This window comes from Eretmochelys imbricata, chromosome 3, assembly GCF_965152235.1.
Source record: "Eretmochelys imbricata isolate rEreImb1 chromosome 3, rEreImb1.hap1, whole genome shotgun sequence".
Classification (NCBI taxonomy): domain Eukaryota; kingdom Metazoa; phylum Chordata; order Testudines; family Cheloniidae; genus Eretmochelys; species Eretmochelys imbricata.
In genome coordinates, this window is record NC_135574.1 from 56,538,453 (window position 1) to 56,560,236 (window position 21,784).

The window sequence follows — 21,784 nt, forward strand, 5'->3', positions numbered from 1 at the left end:
ATTACAATGTTAGACTGTTAATGTCCACTGGGCCTTCAAGTAATAAATATATTTTAAGTTAAAGTTGCTTTTGTATCTGCTTCTCAGTAACCTATACTGTACATTTTTCACTTATACAGTAAGTAAAATGCTTGGATTTTTATTATCTAAAGTGTATGTTAGTCTTATGGCATAACTAAATTTGACACACAATCTATTGTTCTTTAAGTGACCATCCACATGGATTCCACTCTTATGCAGAGCAGGTCTCCATACATGCGAGATCTGATTCTTCTGGCTAGTTGCATCCATTTTAGTTGGATATTTTAAGAGAGCTGGGGAGGGTTAACTTGACCACCCTTTCCCCCCATACAGGAGCTCTAGCCATATGTCAAAAGCAAGATTCTGAGGGTTCAGGCTGACAAAGATCACTCTGGCACAGTAGTACCAACCATTAAAGAGAGCACCGACAGTACCCACCAAATCTCTGCACTATGTTTCTCTTAAACCAGCCTTCTCAGTACTTGGCACTTTGGTATCAGTCACCTTGGAAATGTGCTCCTTGGTACCCAAAGCTTCTGAACCTAGTGTTGTAATACACAGGGCAAATACAGTACAGAGTTATTTAACTGGAACTGGTACTCTCCTCAAGAGGCTGAAGATGGTGATAGCTAATGAATGAGTTAGGCTCATCAGTACAGCAAACAAAGGAGATATGTCCGGTACTGCCGTCATCCCCACCGCCAATTACGTAGGATACAACAGATCCAGGCACTCTATTGTAGTTTATATATATTCTTATACTTCACCCATCACAATAGTATCTGAGAGCCTTCCGGTTGTACCTTAAGCAACATGACTAACATCTGTCATGTATTTGTTCTCTCATCCTCTCCCCAGGAGGGTTTGATAAGATAGTCCCATCTTTGGAGGAGTGTGTACTCCTTTTTCCTCATTCTCATCAAGGCACAGAAGGGAGTAATCCCCTACACACAGGTAGGGATTCTAGAGAGGACTCCATTTTCAGAAAACAACATGGGGCTGATAGGGGCATCCCTCCTAGTATCCTCCTTTGTGTCCCCCATCCTGGTACCATCTACTCATGAGTCTTAGCTCTACTGGACAACCTGAGATATGCAGCCATAGTCATGCAAGCCTGCATTTTCTCCCCATTTTCAAGGACTACAGCCTCCTTTCAAGAGAGGGCAGTACAGACCAATCCAGCCAGGTCAGCTAGTGCAGCCTATGATTTTAGAAGGGAAGATGGAGGAAAGTGAGGAGGAGCAACATCTGCTAGGAGAAGAATTACTTGTCTCCATTTTAATTCTTCATTCTCCCCCAGTGAGGCAGTAAATCCCCCAAATGTCTTCCTCAGTTGACAACTTCAAGTTTTTCCAGGGTCTTATTAAGAGACTTTGGATATACTTGTAGAAGTTGTGTGAGAGAATTTTTACACAGCCCTGGATATCTTGCACCCTTCCTTCCCAGAAGGCTTACCGTGCCAATAAATGAGGGGTTGTTAGAGCTTGTAAAAGACTTGTGGTACATGCCAGCATTGATATCAACCATATCTAAGCAAGCTGATAGGAGGTACCAAGTCTCTTCCATGGGATTTGGATGCTTTCTATTCCAGCCCAGTACCAGAAGCTCTTGTAGTAGCTGCTGACTGATAGTTCAAAGCAGCAGGGACCTGCCAAATATACACCTAGGGAGAAAGACCCAAAGAATCTCTACCTATTTGGATACAAAGTCTACTCTTCTGCCAGCCTCCAGATATGTGGCTGACTACCAAGCCTTTCTCTCTAACTATGACAGTCTGAATTAGGACAAACTGTCTTAGTTTGTGAACTAGCTACCACAGGAACATTGATAGGAACTAAAAATCATCATGACTGAGGGGTAACTGATACTTCATACTTCCCTTCAGACTGTGCTGGACAGGTCCAATACAGAGGTTTGTACTGTAGCCACATCTGTAGTGATGAGAAAATCTTCCTAGCTTCAGTCCTTAGAGATTCTCAGGGAGGTCCAAACTACAACAGAGAACCTTCCCTTTGAAGGTAATTAACTTTTTAATTCTAAAACAGACTGTCGATTTGTTGAGGTCTTCCGGGCAACTCTGTATTCTTTGGGCCTGTACATTCCAGCCCCAAGAAGGAAACAAGTGAGACCATGTGCTTCCTTAAAGCAGCATCCCTCTTCCCAGTACTATTATCAGCCTCAGAGGACCTTGGAGCCATCCAGGTTCCATCGACAGTGACCTTCCACCTCTTCCTCCATTGCTGCACAGTCTTCACACTGGTACCAAAACTGCTGTCTGATGGAAGATGAAGAGCCTGACAGAAATGTTCGAGGATCCCTTCCCTTCCACCCCACGAACACCACCTTTGGCATCTACTCTTTTACTTTCAGGAAACCAGGACTCAGCGTTGTTACAGCTGACAGCCTGGAAGGTGGCTGGCTGACATCCAGTGGAAGAAGCTGTTCAGCTGAAGTTCAGAACAGTCTGCTCAAAAAAATAGAAAGTCTTGACTAAATTTGCTTATAAAGCTAAGTGAAAGAGGTTTTCTATTTGGGCATTCCAGCACAAGCTGTCTCCCTTGGCCACGTGGATTTTCAGCAATATTGAGCTGTTTAATAGCCCTGAAACCATCTGGACATTCTGTTAGTTCCATAAGGGTCCAATTAGCAGCGATATCTTCACATCACCCTTCTATCCAGGGCTACACTTTATTTTCTCACCTTAAAGTGGCTAGAATCCTTAGGGTCCTTATTCATGTTTTGCTTCTCTTGAGACCTCTATATAGTATTAACAGGGTTTATGGGTCCCTCCTTTCTGAGCCCTTTGCCACTTGTTGTTTAAACTACTTGTCAATGAAGACTGCTTTTTTAGTAGCCACTATGTCAGCTCAAAGGGTACAAGAGATTCAAACCTTCATAGCAGTTCCTTATACATTGTTTCATAAAGCCTTGGGTTACTCTCAGGCCTTTTTTCAAGTTTCTGCCCACAGTTGTTTGCGTTCCACATGAACCAATTTATTCTACTCCCAGTTTTCTTCCCCCCTTCTCAACTCCAGGGGAAGTTAAACTTCATATGCTTATTATAATAAGCATTTTCTGCTGATTGATAGGTATTATTATTATGTTTGTATTGCAGTAGTATTTGGGGCCTAGTCTACATTATAATAATTGTTTTAAACTTTCCAGGGCAATAGTCACATCTCTTGAATGTTCTTTGAATAGTGTCCTTCAAAAGTGGCCATGCCATATCTAGTGAATTTGTGTGGCGGGGTGGAGGGTGAGAAAACCTGGATTTGTGCTGGAAATGGCCTAACCTGACGATTACTTTAGATAAGCTATTACCAGCAGGACAGTGGGGTGGGAGGAGGTATTGTTTCATATTCTCTGTGTATATATAAAGTCTGCTGCAGTTTCCACGGTATGTATCTGATGAAGTGAGCTGTAGCTCACGAAAGCTCATGCTCAAATAAATTGGTTAGTCTCTAAGGTGCCACAAGTACTCCTTTTCTTTTTGCGAATACAGACTAACACGGCTGTTACTTTGAAATCTTCCTGTTATGTAACTGTAGTTATTTAAAGGGACATTCCCTGTTTTTAAACATTGCTGAGGATAGTATTATGAAATAAACTGCATTGTTTGCAACGCATATGTTGGCGCATTGAGAATCTGAAAACTGACTTGCATGATTTTTATAGTCCAAGCTGAGAGAAAAATACATAATGTAAACAGTGAAAAGAATATAAGATTGCTAAAATTGCCGTATTAAAACTCAGAGGTGTTAATGGTAAAATAGGCAAATAAATTTTACGTATGACTTAATATTGGGCTTTGTTTACCACTTTTAAAGTAAATGTTTAAAATCAAGAACTTGTGAACATTTTTGACTATCTAATATCATTACTCTTTCACCCTCCCTCTTATTGTTTGTTGCATCTTCTCTTAAACTAGATTGTAAATTCTAAAAGTCAAGGAATGTATCACCTTGCATGTTTGTACAAGGCCCCTTACAATAGTCCTAACAGGATCTTTGGGCAATGCCGCAGAACATATAACTAATAATTTGATATTTCCCTTTTAAAATAGTCTCCACAGGGCAGTGGGAAAATGTAGATAAAAAGTTAAGTTACTCAGAGAAAACAACACTATTACTGGGCTAATTTACAGGGGTACAATAGACACAGCAACTGAAACAGGTTAAGGGAAAAATATATTCAGAGCCAATATTGAAATAAAATAAAGGAATCAAATAAACTTAATTGAGCTAGAACAGTGTTAATCTTATTTATCATTAGGGCCATACCAAATTCATGGTCCATTCTGGTCAATTTCACAGCCAAAAGATTTGAAAATTGGTCAATTTCATGTTTTCAGCTGTATACATTTGAAATTTCTCGGGTTGTAATCGTGGAGGTCTTGACCCAAAAAGGAGTTGCGGGGTGTGTGTCGCAAACCTGTTGCAGGGGGGTTGCGGGATTGCCACCCTCACGTCTGTGCTGTCTTCAGAGCTAGGCTCTGAATGCAGCAGCCACAGAGTTGCAGGAGGATCTGAGAGGTGGAGGTGGATCTCATCACCCCCATGCTGCTGGGAGCGCCCCACCTAGATGCTCCATGCTGACATTCAATAATGACATTTGAAACCATTTGACCTTCTATTTCCTTCTTTCCCCCCCCCACTTGCTTTTGTTAACTTAAAGCAGTGGTTCTCAAGTTTGAGGCTACCAATTGAGATCACTGTCTTAGAAAACTGCCTCAGATGGTCATATCTACCAATCAGTGAGTGACTATGATTTGCTGCTGTAAAGTGTCAATCAAAAAATTCTGTTAAGTTCTTGACCTTTTTATGCTTATTGAAACAAGCTAATAATTGCATCTGGAAGGGGGGCAGTTCCCTGTACAATGATCCCTCCTCCCCCCCACCGCCCAATGCGCCCGGCTTTGAAGCAATGGGGACAAGAAGTGAGTGGCGAGGAGGGGGTGTGGAGCTATCTGTAGCCAGGAGAGGTATCCAAGAGCAGCTGTGCAGGGAAAGAGGAAGTGCGCTCCCAGCAACATGGGAGAGATTGAACCCACCTCCGTCTCCAGAAGCCTCCTCGGGTTACAAGAGCCTCTGGGACTGCTGCCCAGCCCCGGAGCTTTCTGCAGCAGGGAGAGGTACCCAGAGGTGGGTCTGATCTCCCCCTGAGAGCAGCTGTGGAGCAAAAGGACAAGTCCTGTCCCTCCCAAGCCCAGCTGGGACTTGGAGCCAGGAGCTCCAGGCTGAGACACTCCCAGCAGCATAGGGAGATTGGATTTTACAGGGCTTATTTCATGGTCCGGGACACGTTTTTCATGGCCGTTAAATTGGTAGGGCCCTATTTATTGTCCTTGTAATTTAATATTTTAGTCTAATGGTTTTAATCTGTACAGCCACATCTGCAGTTCGATAATGCTGTAATCTTTTGGCCATTTTGATTAGGTGTATAGCCCTTCAGTGCCCTAACCAGAGGAGTCTTTGCTTCTGCCCTCAGTGAGGGATACTCCCAGACTGATTCCTTTCTTATTCTACACAAAATACTTTATAGATCCGCCTCTTAAGTTTTTTGTATAAAGTGTAGCCAGCATAAAGTTCCATGAAACCCATCCATTCAACTTCATATTATTTTCCTACCAAGTTCAGTGTAAGAAAGTTAATAATTTCTTATTATATGGTGTAATGTGTATTCTGCTGTCACATATTCTTTCAATTTTTTCTAAATAATGATGTAAAATTTTATGCAAAACAATCTGTAGGTGGTCCAGAAATGTCAACCATATTTTTGCATAATTGTCTACTTTTGGGAACATACCTTTCTCCACAGTCACTGTTTATATTAACGGTAATGTCCGTGTTTTAATTTGGTATAGTCTCATCAATGTCATAATCCTGAACTCTGCTAGGAGTAAAAATAACAATTGATTTATGGCCATATTTTCTGTAAGATGTAGCCTACACACTCACATGTCTACACATATAGCAGTTACTAGAAAATCAGTTATTAAATGTGGGGAAAAAATTATAATGTTTATACAGCATGATTTTGTTACACTTTCTTCCAACTTCCATCATCTTCCAGGATTATCTAATTTGGACCTTAATCCTCGAAACACATTCGTGTATGCACAGCTTTACTCAGATGAGTAAATTCACACATGTATATAAGTATTGATAAGTTCCAGGGCCATAGATTGTAAGCTCTGGACAGGTCAGTGACCATGTTATTTTGTGGCTGTCAGGCACAATGTACACATCTACTTCTATAGAAATAAATATCGCTCATTCTAAAAAAAAAAAAAAAAAATCTTCTTTCTTCATGTGAAGAATGTAGTCAATATTTTGAATAAATATGGCACTGTAAATTAGAAAATTAGAAAAGTCCTTTCGGAATATTTCTTTCTTTAACCTTTGCTTGTCCAATGACCTATACAGTATGTTTCTTCTTCTCTAGGAGTCCCAGGCTGGTTTTGTGTTCCTTCTTAGAAACCAGTTGTAGGAAGTAACTTCAAGCATTGTCAAATATTTAATTACCCTGAGTAGTTCAAATTAATGTATTTGATAGCTCTCATGTTGAGTAGCCCAAAACTTTGGTAGCTAGATGGGATAACTATTAAATTCCCATTCATAATACTATAGTGCTAGTGAGTGTTGGACTAAAATTGTGAAAATGCTTGCAAAACTATTCCATTAAACTGATTAAGGGTATGTCTACACTACCCACTTGATCGGCGGGCAGCGATCGATCCAGCGGGGATCGATTTATCATGTCTAGCCTAGACACGGTAAATCAACCCCCAAGCGCTCTCCCGTCGACTCCTATATTCCATCTCCACGAGAGGTGCAGGTGGAGTCAAGGGGGGAACGGCAGCAGTCTACTCACCGCAGTGAAGACACCACGGTAAGTCGATCTAAGAACATCGACTTCAGCCACATTATTCACGTAGCTGAAGTTGCGTAACTTCGATCAATCTCCTACCCCCTCCACCCCCCAGCCCAAGGTGTAGACCAGGGCTCAGATGCCATTATGGAACTCTTAAAACTGTATTTAAAATGTTCAGTTCTTAATTATATTGATATAATGTACTTTTCAAATTAGAAAAGTCCTTTTGGAATTTTGTGGATCTGAGATATTGTATTTCAGAGATTTGCTTCCAACACTGAGTATTTTTTTAAGCAATGACAATTTAAGTGATTTGATTTATATATTCATATTTTACAATTATTAAATTCTTGTTTTAATAGAGGTTTCCACTTAAAAACTTGAATCCATTGTCTTTTTAAGATGGTCCTCCTGAAGCACCTGTTACAAATGGAAGCACCACTACTGTAACAACACTGAACGATGACTTGGATATCTTTGGCCCAATGATTTCTAATCCTTTGCCAGCAGCTTCTGTATCTCCTGCTCAGGTAAACTTTAGAAAGGTGTAATTGCATGTTGTTTTCCTCCTTATTGAATTTCGTTTGTGAAAAATGCCAGACCAAATTTTAGACTGAAATCATCTGTCTTTTATTAAGTACAGATATAGCATTAGGACAAGCTTTTCCACACTGTCTTACTAACATCTTAACCAGAACTAGAGAGATCAACGATACACAGTAAGAGAGATTAGTTTTTCTCTATGCCCATTCAGTCTTCGGCCCCTCTGAGATTGCCAACGAGGGTGTGGGTTGTCCCAGTTCTTGTCATGTGGACTTCTTGCACTGAGAACTAGACAAAGAACGCCATCTGATGACATGTAGACAACTAAGCTGTCACCAGATGTCAACAACTTGTGATCACAGAGCAGTCATGCATTTTATCTGGTGAGCTAGATGTGAAAAGCAGTATCATTCACCAATCTGCTGACTATTTACCCAATTTTGGAAGGGAAAGAATGGACACGACTCTAATGAGTTTTTTTTCTTACTATTTTCTGTAGTCTGTTGTTGTTACTGGTTGAGGATGTTTTGTTTTTTAATATGGCTTTATAGATTCATTTCAAACATACTTTTAATGAATTTCTTTTTTATAAATGCACAATTTTCAGTAAAATACTTCTTTAAATGGATGAATCTTTGACTTTGGGGGCTAATTACATTAGCTGGCAGCAGGAGAAGGCTGTTATCACAGAGTGGGGATGAACTGCTGGATCTGGGAGGGAACCAAGCCTGGCCCGACTCTCGACTGCATCCCTCTCCTGCCCCAAAATAAGGAGGGGTCCCATGTGGGAATCCCAGGTTGTGTGAAGGCAATGGGATAACAAGGCCATATGCTGAGTTTGGGTGGGGAGTAGAGTAGCAGTTATGGAGAGAGCCTGACTCAATTTCACCCCCCTGGGAGATGAGTGAGCTTCTGCCCCACGTGGTGCCCTTCAGAGAATGGGATGCTGGGATATGTGTCTGCTGCTACTCTGACAGTAGCATGGGCTCGGCTCTTTAAAATGTTCAGTAATTTTGACATGTAGCAAAAATTTTCCTGAGGAAAACAAGTGAGAGAAGGGAAATGGTGATTTTTAGCATGTCACACTCAGTGAGGGACTAGATCATCCAAGGTAATCCCTGTCCTCACAATCCATGATGCTGTAAGATGTAAGGCGGGAGAGGTGATACGAGAAGAAAACCAGAAAGTGCTCTGCATGTACAGCCCTCCTTGAAGGGACAATCTGCCTACTTTGCTGGGTCCCTGGCAGAAGGAGCAGAGCCCAGACAACTGAGGATGGGCCAGGTCCCTCTCCAGTCATCCTAGGTAAACTGATCCCATAGTTCGTGCCTGGCACAGGCTGTGCCAAGTTGGTTGAGCAGGCAACAGGAGACCCTTGGTTCCATACCTAGCAAGTCCTGTTTCTGAAGGAAGAGGCTGCAGAGAGTGTCACGGAACAGGGGAAAAGTAGCATTAGCACTACTTTCTCCTGCAGCACTTCACAGTGGAGTGGCTCCAGCATCTACCACCAGCGGCTCCTTAAACACTGCTGATGCAGACTTTACCTTCCCAGTTTGGGGTAAGCTATTTTGCCATGGGAACACTGGACATATGTTCTCCTACAGGGATCTAGCCAGTATGGGTGGTCACAGAGATGATTAGGGTTCTGTCAAGAATTCTGTCTGCTTGTGCTTACTGCTAGCAGTGGCCCTGTAGAGACTCCTAGAGCTCTTTTTATTTCCTCAGCATCCAACAGATCTCCTTACAGCCTCCCAGCATTCAAGAAAGGGAGACATCCTCTTAAATGTGCTATGTCCTATTTCTCCAAATCATTACAGAAGAGATTTGCTATTTGATGATTAAAAACTACATAAGGAGAAGCATTTAAGCCAAATTTAACCGATTTCCTGAATTTTAACCTTTCTAAGCATAGCGGCGCTAACAGGTCTTATAAATGTGACAAATTCCAAAGTCTGATTCAAACAATTATTTCGACTTAACTTTCAGTAAGGAGAGATTGGATTTTCTGGGAGTAAGTGATTTAGTTCAAGTAAATGATTTAGCACATCATCATTATCTTCAAATTTAACAGAGACAGACACCCAAAAAAGTGCAAGCCAGAGAAATCCAAGGGCAAGAAGATAGGCTCTTTGTAGCATTTCTCTCCCTCAATTCTTTATTATCAGAAGAAGGGGAATTTTCCCAATACAGTGATGAGAGGAGGAGACAGCAACTCGTGACAGACTGTTATTGCTCATTTATTTAAAAGAATGTCAAAAAAGTCACATCATCTGTGGGTATACAACAAGCTGTAGTGGGAGATCAAGAGGTAGTAATAACAATAATTAGAGAAATAGGTACTTCACATTAAATCTGGAAAGGAACTGCAAATGCCTCTATAGCAATCCATGTTATTGGACTCCTTACACATAACATGTATGTCACATAGTTGTAGCTGTGTTGATCCCAAGATATAAGGTGGGTGAGGTAATATCTTTTATTGGACCAGCTTCTGCTGGTTAGAAAGACAAACTTTCAAGCCACACAGAGTGCTTCTTCAGGTTTGGAAAAGGTACTCAAAGCATCACAGCTAAATGCAAGGTGGAACAGGTTGTTTAGCATAAGTAGTTAGCACATATTGTAAGGGACCATTCAAGGCAGAGTGGGCTGTTAAGATCTCCGCTATCATAGGACAAAAAAATGCAGTTAGTGGGTTACAGATTGTTGTAATAAGCCAGACATCCCGTTTTTTGCCCTATTTGTGCAGGGGTGTTTACGGTGTTGAATGGCTCTTTAAAATATGTTCTAACTACTTATGCTAAACAGTCTGTTCCACCTTGCATTTAGCTGTGATACTCCGAGTATCATTCTGGTAGAGGATTATGTTGTATAAAGACAATATGTTGTCTATTCAGATACCAGAGGCAAGGAACCATATTATTTGTGTATCAGTAACAGAATAGTAGAACCTGGAAGCCATCTTCATGTAATTTGTTTATAAAGCATTAATTAAAAAGTAATAAGGCTGAGAAAGATTGAAGGTAGACTAGAGGCTTATGAAACTCGAGATAGTGTTTATTTGCTTAGTGATGGCATCTTAACTGTCCAAAAGTCAGTTTTCCAGATGTGAAAATATCAAGCAACAATTCACAGGCAACATATTTCAGAGAAGATATGTTACTTATAATTTAGCGTAAAATTCTATTGCCCAATATTCTTAGGCCATGTCTATGCTTCCCGTCGCATTGGCGGGTAGTGATCGATCTATCAGGGATCAATTTATTGCGTCTAGTGTAGACACAATAAATCGATCCCCGATCGCTCTGCCGTCGACTCCAGAACTCCTCCATGGCGAGAGGCGGAAGCGGAGTCGACGGGGGAGCGGCCGCTGTCGATCCCGCGCCGCGAGGACGCAAAGTAAGTGATTCTAAGTCGATCTAAGATACGTTGACTTCAGCTATGCTATTCTCATAGCTGAAGTTGTGTATCTTAGATCAATGCCACCCCCCCCCCCACCCGGTGTAGACCAGGCCTTAGAGTAAAGAAGCTATTTGTAGACAAGGTAATGTCTTCCAACACTGTGAAAAGCTTTTGTTTTAGTTCCTATCTAATTTCCTCTCTAAGAGGATTAATGAAAAATGTGAAATTGTAACGTCCTTCTTGGTTTCTTAATGATTTTTCATCATTTAATTTCATTTTATGAAGTATGCTATCCACAGATGGAAAATTTAGGAAAAGCAAGAGTTGTGTAACCAATGTATATAAGCACAAATTCACTCACGGTCATTTTTGCTGCTTGTGTTAACCTGAATTGGTCCTCCTTGCAGATGCTACACATTGGCAAGTATTTGGGTTTCTTTGTGGTAATATTACACATTCTAAAATACTGATTCACTTATAACTAATTTAATAACTACATTGCTTTTAATTTAGTTTAGGAATGAGAATGCATAGCTCTTAATCTGATATAATTTCCACTGGTAGTTTCATTCAATAAGCCTGTCTGTTTTGACCTTTATTTCCCAGAGCACTTCCACTAAACCAACAGCTGCCACCTTATCTGCTGCATCTGGGGATCTTGATTTGTTCACTGAGCAAACAACAAAATCAGAAGAGTCAGCAAAGAAACAACTCTCCAAAGACTCCATCTTATCACTGTATGGCACTGGGACCATGCAGCAGCAAAATGCTCCAGGTAATTAATTTTCAAACCTGTTTCCAGAGTGATTCAGTTTTTAATCAGTGTTTAGAATATATAGTAGTTATAATCTCCTGTCAACATAAAATTAAGCACATTTGTCCTTACTTATGTATATTCAAGTGGATTTATTTGTTCTTACCATTTTCACAGCTGAAAAGTTAAAATGAATGAAGCATTAAGACTAGAAGAAAAAGTAGTACAGGATTCAGACTGATTTTATTTTATTAGATGTTACAGCTGTTCTCATATTATAAACTATCACATACAAAATCATCATCATCATCATCCTAATTTTTATGATTTGATACTACTTTTGTTGTACAATCATTCATTATTTGGGTATGCAATGAGATTCCTCAGTATGTGAACAGCAGACTGCCTAAATCATTACAAAGAGTCATGTTTTGATCTCATTAAACTGGTGGGAATCCACTAATTTTCAGTAGTGTGACTGAGATAAGAGGTGCTGGTGCAAATGAGAAAAAAAATTGGCTCTGAGGCTGCAGAACTCAGCTTTGGCAGTTAAACTGTTACTTATTGTGCCATTTTTTGTTGTTACACCACTCTTTCTTATCACTTTCTCAGTTTTGCCAGACACTGATTTTGTGTACAATAGTGTGGACAGAATCAACTCTACAAATTATCTTCTAAAACTGGCATTTAGTGGTTCAAACATTAGGGGAAAAAAATCAGTAAAAATTATTTTTCTTACTTTCTGTTCCTCTTTCTCTTCCCCGCCCCACCCCCCCGCTTCCAAAATGCAGGTATGTTCATGGGATCTTCTTCCATGCCATTTACCACACAACCATCAACTCATTTTCAAGGTTTTCCACCTATGGGAGTACCTGTGCCTGCAGCTGCTGGAATGATGGGAAATATGATGGGACAATCAGTGCCTGTCATAGGACAGAACACAGGTATGATGGTGGGCATGGGAATGCCCAATGGTTTCACTGGCACTACACAAACTGGTGTGATGGGACTTCCTCAAAATGTCGTTGGACCCCAAGGAGGAATGGTGGGACAAATGGTTACTGCACAAAATAAATATGGCATGCAACAAAATCAACAAGCTCAATGGAACATCTCTCAGGTGAGGATTTTTTTTCCCTTATATTGGATAAAAGTTACTGTTTTTGAATAAAATCATTTGTTTCCCACATACTAGGAGTTCAGCTATACTGGGAAAGCTGTATGTAGCTCTGCTCTGCTGTTGACCCTGTGACTTGAAACTGTTTCTTCCATGTCTGAGACGGCAGCATAGTATTACAGATGTGATACATTTAAACTAAATCTATTCTATCACATACAAAATAATCATCATCATCATCAGGATAGAAAGCCAGCTAGATCATCAGGCTCAAGGGGTAGTGATCAATGGCTCCATGTCTAGTTGGCAGCCAGTATCAAGCGGAGTGCCCCAAAGGTCGGTCCTGGGGCTGGTTTTGTTCAATATCTTTATTAATGATCTGGAGGATGGCGTGGACTGCACCCTCAGCAAGTCTGCAGATGACACTAAACTGGGAGGAGTGGTAGATACGCTGGAGGGTAGGGATAGGATACAGAGGACCTAGACAAATTAGAGGATTGGGCGTAAAGAAATCTGGTGAGGTTCAAGGACAAGTGCAGAGTCCTTCACTTAGGACGGAGGAATCCCATGCACTGCTATAGACTAGGGACTGAATGGCTAGGCAGCAGTTCTGCAGAAAAGGACCTAGGGGTTACAGTGGATGAGAAGCTGGATATGAGTCAACAGTGTGCCCTTGTTGCCAAGAAGGCCAATGGCATTTTGGGGTGTATAAGTAGGGGCATTGCCAGCAGATCGAGGGACATGATCTTTCCCCTCTATTCAACATTGGTGAGGCCTCATCTGGAGTACTGTGTCCAGTTTTGGGCCCCACACTACAAGAAGGATGTGGAAAAATTGGAAAGAGTCCAGTGGAGGGCAACAAAAATGATTAGGGGACTGGAACACATGACTTATGAGGAGAGGCTGAGGGAACTGGGAATGTTTAGTCTGTGGAAGAGAAGAATGAGGGGGGATTTGATAGCTGCTTTCAACTACCTGAAGGGGGGTTCCAAAGAGGATGGATCTACACTGTTCTCAGTGATACCAGATGACAGAACAAGGAGTAATGGTCTCAAGTTGCAGTGGTGGAGGTTTAGGTTGGATATTAGGAAAAACTATTTCACTAGGAGCGTGGTGAAGCACCGGAATGGGTTACCTAGGGAGGTGGTGGAAACTCCTTCCTTAGAGGTTTTCAAGGTCAGGCTTGAGAAAGCCCTGGCTGGGATGATTTAGTTGGGGATTGGTCCTGCTTTGAGCAGGGAGTTGGACTAGATGACCTCCTGAGGTCCCTTCCAACCCTGATACTCTATGATTCTAAAGAGTAAAGAAACCAGCATTAATTTTGAGTGCAGTTTAACCAGCTCGTAGAACAAATTGAACAATGTACTTTAAAATGACCACAAATACCACAATTTCTGCATTACTGTGTATTAACCTCTGTTGCCCAATTCATGGAGCCAGATTCTCCAATCAGTTGTATGTGTGCAACTCCATTCATTTTAATGGTATTGCACGGATGTAGGTGAGCACAGAACTTATACCCAATGAGAATGGCCATTTGCCATTCATCTGGACCTTCAAATGAGATACTTTAAAGTAGGCTTTAGTGGAGGATGCACATTACTGCTTGTGTTTGTGCCCTGACTCTGTACTGTAGTTGAATAATAGTTAGTCTAACCACATAATCTGAAGATACTTTACACTTTTTTTTATTTTGATTAAACACGTTTAAAGGTTCCACTGTAGTAACAATTATAAAGAGCATTGATGTGTGCGCTCACTACTGTTTTTGCCAGTGGTGCCAAACTTTTCCTGTCCCGCCCCCCCCTTATCAGTAAGGGAATCTGTCCCCCCCCCCCCCACACACACACCATTATCGCACAGCCAAAGCTTCCACAGCAGAGGAGCTTGGGCTGACAGCGAAGCTGGGGGCAGAACAGGATGGGGGTAGAGAGGGAATGAGGGTAGGGCTGGGCTGGGAGTAGAGTAGGGCTTGGTGGTACTCCCTCACTAAGCCCTATGAGGGCTGGCCCAGGCCCTGCCACGTGCCCCCCCCAATGTACTTCTATCCCCCCAAGAAGGGTGTACCCCACAGTTTGGGGACTACTGATTAAAGCAATTCAGTGTAACATTCTAAAAGCAAATATTTCAAGAGAAATGTTAATTTTTATATCTAAATTAATTTTTGTTTTTGTTGGAAGTTTAAGGGGCTAAACATGTACAGCATGATCATTCATTTTGTATTTAATGTAAATGATTTTAATCTATCATGTTAATTGTAGGCGTCAACATACATTAAAATTAAATTTGAAATTCTGATATTTTTATTAAAAAACCTTGTATTTAATTTATATTTTTTAAAAATCATATTTTTAAAATTTATTTTTATCCATCCTGTTAGGGTATAAAATATTTTTTGCTTATAAGTCAAATCTTACAATTGTATCATTTTCTAAAAAATAAGTTCAGAATACTTGTCTCAAAAAAAAGTTCCAAACCAGCTTGCATTTTTCCAAGTAGGGGTTTTCTGGGAACAGGACATTTTTAAAAAATGAAAAGATTTGTACATAATTGTATATAATCTACCAATAATTATAGCTAAATATTTGTTTCTCAAGTAATTTTTGTGGCATGTGCAAATTCTGCACAAACATTTTGCTAATAAATTTATATAAAATATAGTTGAAAAATCACAGGCTTTTGTATGTAAATAAAATAACGCCTTCCTTTCTGGTTTAAAAACAGTCTGTTGGATAGGTTCGTTTTCTAATAGTTCATGAAAAGGAGAAAGTCAGCGTTCTGTATCTCTAGATCATAAAGCACATTCAAGAATATGAGATAAGGAACTCCTTACTTAAGGATGTAGTTACGTTCCTGAAAAATGCAACTTTAAGTGAAACGATGTTAAGCGAATCCAATTTCCCCACACAGTATAAGTTTAACAATTTAATACTGTACACAGCGATGATGATTGTGAAGCTTGGTTGAGGTGGTGAAGTGAGAGGGTGTAAGAGGGTGGGATATTTCCCAGGAAATGCCTTACTGATAAATGATGAACTAGCTTTTGGCTGAGCCCTCAAGGGTTAACACGTTGTTGATGTAGCCTCACACTACAAGGCAGCAGGAATGGAGGGAAGTGACACAGCAAGCATGGCAAACAAGAGACAGATACACACCCTGTGTGTGAAGGAGAGAGAGAGATGCGCACTGCCCCTTTAAGTAAGCTGATGTCATTTTTAAGTGGATCAGGAAGTTGACAGCAGCTGCTGCCCCAAGCTCTCTGTCTCTCTTTGTCCATGTCCCCAGCCTGCTCTATATGGAGAAGGGGTAAGCAGAGTGCAAGGGGGAGGGGGACACTGACATTAGCCCCCCTGCCCTTCCCCTTCCTCCACCTCCCACCCCCAAACAGCAAGCAGGAGGCTCCCAGGAGCAGCACACAGCAGTGAGGGGAGGGACAGCTGAACTGTTGGCAATTGGTAGCCTGCTGGCAGCTGCTGCATAGGGAACTTAGGGGAGCAGGGAGCTGATGGGGGGCTGCCGGTCCACCCTGGTTCTAAGCCCCCACCAGCTAGCTGCAATGGGCTGCTCTTCCTGCAAGCGGTGGACAAAGCAGGTGGCTGCCAGATGACATTAGAAGGGAGCATTGCACAACTTTAAACAAGCATGTTCCCTAAATGATCAGCAATGTAAGAACAAAACAACGTTAACTGGGACGACGTTAAGCGAGGAGTTCCTGTACTGCACCTTCCTTGATCAGCAAATGAGAGAGAGACAACTCGATTCATAAAAGATCTGAAATACTCAAGAGCCTTCACTCCCCACAAACAGATACAATTAGAAATTCAGTATCACATTGCAAACATGATTTTAAAATTTGGATGGAGAATACTTTTTTAAAAATCTTTAGCCTCTGTCTGCAGAAAACTCTCTGTAAAGCCTGATCATTCATAGTTCATTTCTTTAAAATTTGGACAGACTAATTCACAAAAAAGGTTTAACTAATTAAAAAGGACATCCAGTTACCACCTTTCATTTAATTTTAGGATAATGATCCAAAAAATTAGTCATTTTAGGCAGGTGGTAAGAATACTGCTTACCTTCTACCAAGGTAATTAATTCGCAGTAATTTTCAAGAATCAATATAAAAATAGCTGTTTACCTTAATATTTTCAGATTGCAAAACTGACCAGAACATTACAAATTAATGTAATTAAATAAATCTATATAACCCATTAAAGTACACTTCATGTTTTCGTTATAGATGTAAGGAGCAAGGTAGTTATTTTATCATTCCTCTCCAGTTACAAATGTTTTAGTGATAAAAGACAGTATTAAGCAATACACGATTCTTGCCTTGCTTTCTCCTGACTGGCCAAACACCTGGAAGCAGACTTTGTAGATGTGCTAAACCAGCTTTTGACAGCAGTGGCCTCTTCTGCAATGAGAATGTTTTTCAGTTTATTCAACTAGTTCATTTTAATGATTAGTTTATTCAAAGTTAAGAAACCAGTTGGGAGTTGAAAAAGCAGGAAAGCTTGTTTTCCTTTTCCAATCTATGAATAAAAATTAGGTGTGTGAGGACAAGAGCTACTAGTTATAAAATCTTAAAGGACATGGTGACCAAAATCAGTTCAATTTAGTAATTGCAGATAGTTCTTCCTGTGTTTCATAAATTGTAGTCAGAAAAGTAGGGCTAGAAGGAACGATGTAGCCCAGCCCCCGGTGCTCAAGCAGGACAGTAGGTACACCTCAGTTATTTTTAAATGCAAAATAAACTTGTTTTTTTCTTATATAGCCAGCCATAGGTGCTGACTCCGAGGGTGACCCATGGCTGGAGCACCCATTGGCAGCCAGCTCCCCCTCTCCCAACACCTCCTGCCCACCATGATCAGCTGTTCCAAGGTGTGCAGGAGGAGCGGGGATGGGATGTGCTCAGGGGAGGGGGCGGAACTGGGCAGGAAGAGGTGGGATGGGGGTGGGAAGAGGCAGCGGCATTGGCGGGGGTTGAGCACCCCTGGGGCCCGGAGGAAGCTGGTGCCTGTGTAGCCAGTACTTTTTAAGGTCGTTTGATTTAATAAAAAAATTAAAATGCTGTTTTTGTATATTTGAATTTCCATCCAAATATAGCTTGACATAATCACAAATAAAATATTATTAATCATCTAATTAATAAATCATTCACCATTTTCTAACATAAAATGTAAAAATTAAGACTCTAAAGGTGAGTTAATCTATATAATTGTTTAAATATGTATAGATACACTATATCTTGCTGCTTAGCCAAAAAAAGTACCATATTTAGCACAACGCTATACTTAGCTGCAAATAACATGTTGTAATAGTTATCAACTAATAAGAGTCAGCCTTTCTTTAGGAAAATAAAGTACAAATGCAAAATACGATTGATTTAAATCACTAAAATCAAGTAGCTAAATCAAGGTTTAAATTAATCGACCATTTTGTTCCCTAACATTATATTTACCTAGTTTAGGAACCCTTTTACTGTTTCAAGCTGATAAAAAGTGTGTGTGCTTTAACACCACTACTAACTAGAATTGTGTGTGCATTTCACAGATGAATCAGCAAATGGCTGGCATGAATCTCAATAGTTCCAGCAATGTGATGGGCTTTGGCCAGCCCCCCAATACAGTGGCAGGATGGACAGGAAGCTCTTCGGGTCAGACTCTCAGCACACAACTGTGGAAATGAAAATTGCAACAGAAGTTTCATGCAGAACAGTCACTTGACATTCCTTGCTCAAATGCATTTATTCTTTTTCTTTTCTCCCAGTTGTTCACATTAAGAAGTTATCTAACTGACCATGTTGTGGTCTGTATTGATTTAAATTTGATGTGGTGGAAAGCAGATTGAAAATACATTTATATATCATTGGCAGCTCTTTCATATTCCAGTACATATGATTTCATAAACCATTATCAAGAAGCTGCTTTACCAATTGCATACTCAATTTTTTTTCTCAAAATTATAGATCAAACGTTTGCCTATAAGGGACGTAGCTATCATGTTAGTAATATCTCTAAATATATAAACCTTGCCCCCCAAATTACCCAGTAATCCTTGTAGAAGGTACTGTATGAACCAAATGTTTAATCATATAAATAGAATGTAAATGTATCACTGAATAATGTTTTTAATGTATCAAACATACTGTGTTTTATCATTCATTTCACTGTGATGTTACTATGGTGTGCTTAACAGGGAACATGGTTAGTGAAAGCAAGATAAACCTGGATATTACTGTAGTTCCACACATTTTTAGTTTATTCTTTTAAAACATGAATATTTGATCCATTTGAGTTTCCTGTGACAAAACATGCAATTTGGCTCCATACGTGTATACATAGTGCTAATATAAAGAACTTATTGCACAATATGCATACAGGGTAACTCATCACATACGGATACTTTTTGTCCTTGCAGATATATCCAGGTTTGACAGTAATTGTGTTTACATTTTATGGTGCCTCGTATTGATAAAATGTTATTTCCCTATATTAAAAAGATAAAGCCATAAACCATTGTGTGATTTTTATTTCATACTGTATGATTTACCTTGTCACAGTGACTTCAAGAAAGTTGTTTAATACAAGAAAAACACTTTTAACAAATATTTCTGGTGACTAGTATTTTGCGATCTAAAACCAGTTTATAATAATTCCATCAATTAAGTTGGATAAATGTTTTTGAAAATGTTTCAGCGTGGTAGCCGTGTAAGGTGCCACAAGGACTCCTCGTTTTTCAAAATGTTGCACTTCAGTTGTTTCAGTCTTGATTGGTATTACTATGTGGAAACTCTTAAAACAAATGCTTATATTTCAGTTCAGTGATACTGAGCTGAGAAATGCATGCAAAACAAGACAAAAGATGTTATGTCTCTTAAGATATCAGATTTGCTTATCTGACAAATTTTTGTTTGCACAGAAGTCCATCAGATGACTAGTGCAGGATGTTGCAGAGTGGTAGATTGTACGCTGCTTGAATTCTTAATTGACTGAAGTCAGGCATCTTCAGCCACATCCATTTCCTATACAGTATGTCCCACACAGTTATATCTCCAGATCATACCTCAATTTTAACTGTGTCTAGGTGGTATTTTGGCTCATTACCTAGATTTACCTTTTCTGTTCGAGTGTGCCATACAAGAACCTAAAAAACAGAAGGTTAATTAGTGCAGTATTGGGTAATCTCCAAAGATAGCTGTAAGTACTCTGCAATGGTAGTGGAATTAGTACCTTTGTGCAATTGTTTGCTTTTGGTTCCAGCTCCTCCACAGTTGTTATCTGGTTCAGAAAATCAGATTCTTGCATTCCTGGTTGAGACCCACGGCGTTTGAATACAGCTTTAGGGTTTGACAGAATCACTTGAAGGCTCACAGCAAATCCTTTAAGACAATTTTTAAAATAAAAAATTAAACTTTTAACTGTTTACGTGGCTGTCATTTAAATCTGAAAATCTTCCAACCCCTTAGTTAAGAACTTGCATATTTGTTGTTTTATATTCCTATGTATTATTTGGGTAGACTTTTACATACCTTACAATTGTTGACTAAAACCTACTGATGAAATTGATTGCTTTTTGCTGTGAAATTGTCTGTATCGCTTAATTTCTGCATGTTTATACCAACTGCCTATGGTGCAACAAAATCAGTTTTGTTTTTATATTTTCTTTTAGCTGATTAACTGTGCTCTCTCAAAAATCAATACTTTCTCTTATTTTTCATTGTCTTGGCAAATATAAACCAATAGCTAATACAAATGTTATGAATGCACACGTGCTATAAACGCTTCCACCTCAAACATAAAGGTGAGTTAAAACAGGAAGACTAAGCCACAGCAGCTCGGTGTCTTCTCTGACCTGACAGCTTTTTTAGTTACTGAAGATTAGGATCTCCAATTGAACTCTGTTGTTGGAAGGCAAGTAAATTTAGATTGATTTTGGCATTATAATTTATATCATTTGTGTTAAGTTTCTTTTTTATTAAAGAAATATCCACAGATCTCCAGTTTGTAGTCACCTAACCTAACACAAGCCAACTGACAAGTTTTAGGACTACGGAGTCTGACGTGTGTTTATAATATGAGCTGGCCAGTTTTTGAAAAACATTATTCAACACAAGGGCAACACACCTACAGGAAAAAGAAATTACAGATGCTCAGTCTAAGGCATCCATTAACAGACCTGTTACATTTACCAATACGATGCTCCTCAAGGGCAGTTTGGAATGGTGTCCATTGTATTTTTCTCAAAGGAGTCACAACATAATTTTGAAATCTGTTCTGGAATACTGGCAAGAACTGTTTAATGCTGCAAAGAGTCTGAAATGTAAACTTTACTCCCATTTTCTACTACAATAATCCTGCAGGGATACTCTTTGAAATTATTGTATCTGAGGGAACTCTAGTATCTTATCCGGTCCCTTTAGTGCAGCATCATTTTTAGACATGAAACTGCAACTGAATAAAAAGGAAATATTTTCATGCATCACATGCAAAACAGCTTCTAAGTGCTGTTGTTGCCATTTTGCAAGTACTTGAGTTAGACCTGAAAATAGATGGTCTCCACTTTAGCAAGTCAAGTCAGGTACCAACACGGGACAGCTAAAAATAGTACAGCTTGTAAAGCCATTCTGAAACTGATTCAAGTAAAACCGTTTGTTTTCTGAACACCTTGAATAGTTCTGGGCTCAAAGTTTTAGGCAGTTTATCGTTTCAATCCTTTCCATATACATCTGTCCTTCCCCCACCTTCTTACCTAGGTTACAGAGGTGCAAAAATAAAGGATCCCCTGTCTCTCTCAATAGGCAAAACCTTAATTTCCTCACTGCCTGAAGTGTTAAACTTCAGAATCATTTCTGATTGTTTGAGTCATTAGTCATAGGTAATGGCTGTTTGCTGTATGTCAAAGCAGTCATCATGGACACCTTAAATATCTCACTAGAAACCTACCATCAACAGTTCTGCTTTGAGAAGTCTCTTTCCCCCCCAGCCACGGGTAGTCACTCAGAGCCTGACGGAACACTGCTAGCAATGGCTCCAGCCAGAGGGATGTACTAGGGTTCAGGTGACAGAAAAGGTGGT

General features: G+C 40.0%; 2 protein-coding genes across 4 annotated transcripts in view; one reads left to right on the forward strand and one right to left on the reverse strand.

The window, feature by feature from the left end:
• SMAP1 (small ArfGAP 1) overlaps nt 1-19,213 on the forward strand; it is a 241,089-nt gene extending 221,876 nt beyond the window's left edge. For 2 of the 3 annotated variants that reach the window (XM_077812682.1, XM_077812684.1), the window contains 4 exons: nt 7,297-7,424; nt 11,443-11,611; nt 12,382-12,710; nt 18,261-19,213. In XM_077812682.1, the coding sequence (XP_077668808.1) occupies nt 7,297-7,424; nt 11,443-11,611; nt 12,382-12,710; nt 18,261-18,395 (761 nt within the window). In that variant the 3' untranslated portion in view covers nt 18,396-19,213. Of the gene's footprint in view, nt 1-7,296; nt 7,425-11,442; nt 11,612-12,381; nt 12,711-17,481; nt 17,589-18,260 lie in introns of all 3 variants that reach the window. The other variant, XM_077812683.1, reaches the window with a different exon arrangement.
• Nucleotides 19,214-19,766: 553 nt separating this feature from the next.
• Nucleotides 19,767-21,784, reverse strand: part of B3GAT2 (beta-1,3-glucuronyltransferase 2) — a 59,725-nt gene continuing 57,707 nt past the window's right edge. The window contains exons 3-4 of the mRNA XM_077811608.1: nt 19,940-20,088; nt 19,767-19,853 (exon numbers count right to left, since the gene is read on the reverse strand). Coding sequence (XP_077667734.1) covers nt 19,767-19,853; nt 19,940-20,088 — 236 coding nt within the window. The remainder of the gene's footprint in view (nt 19,854-19,939; nt 20,089-21,784) is intronic.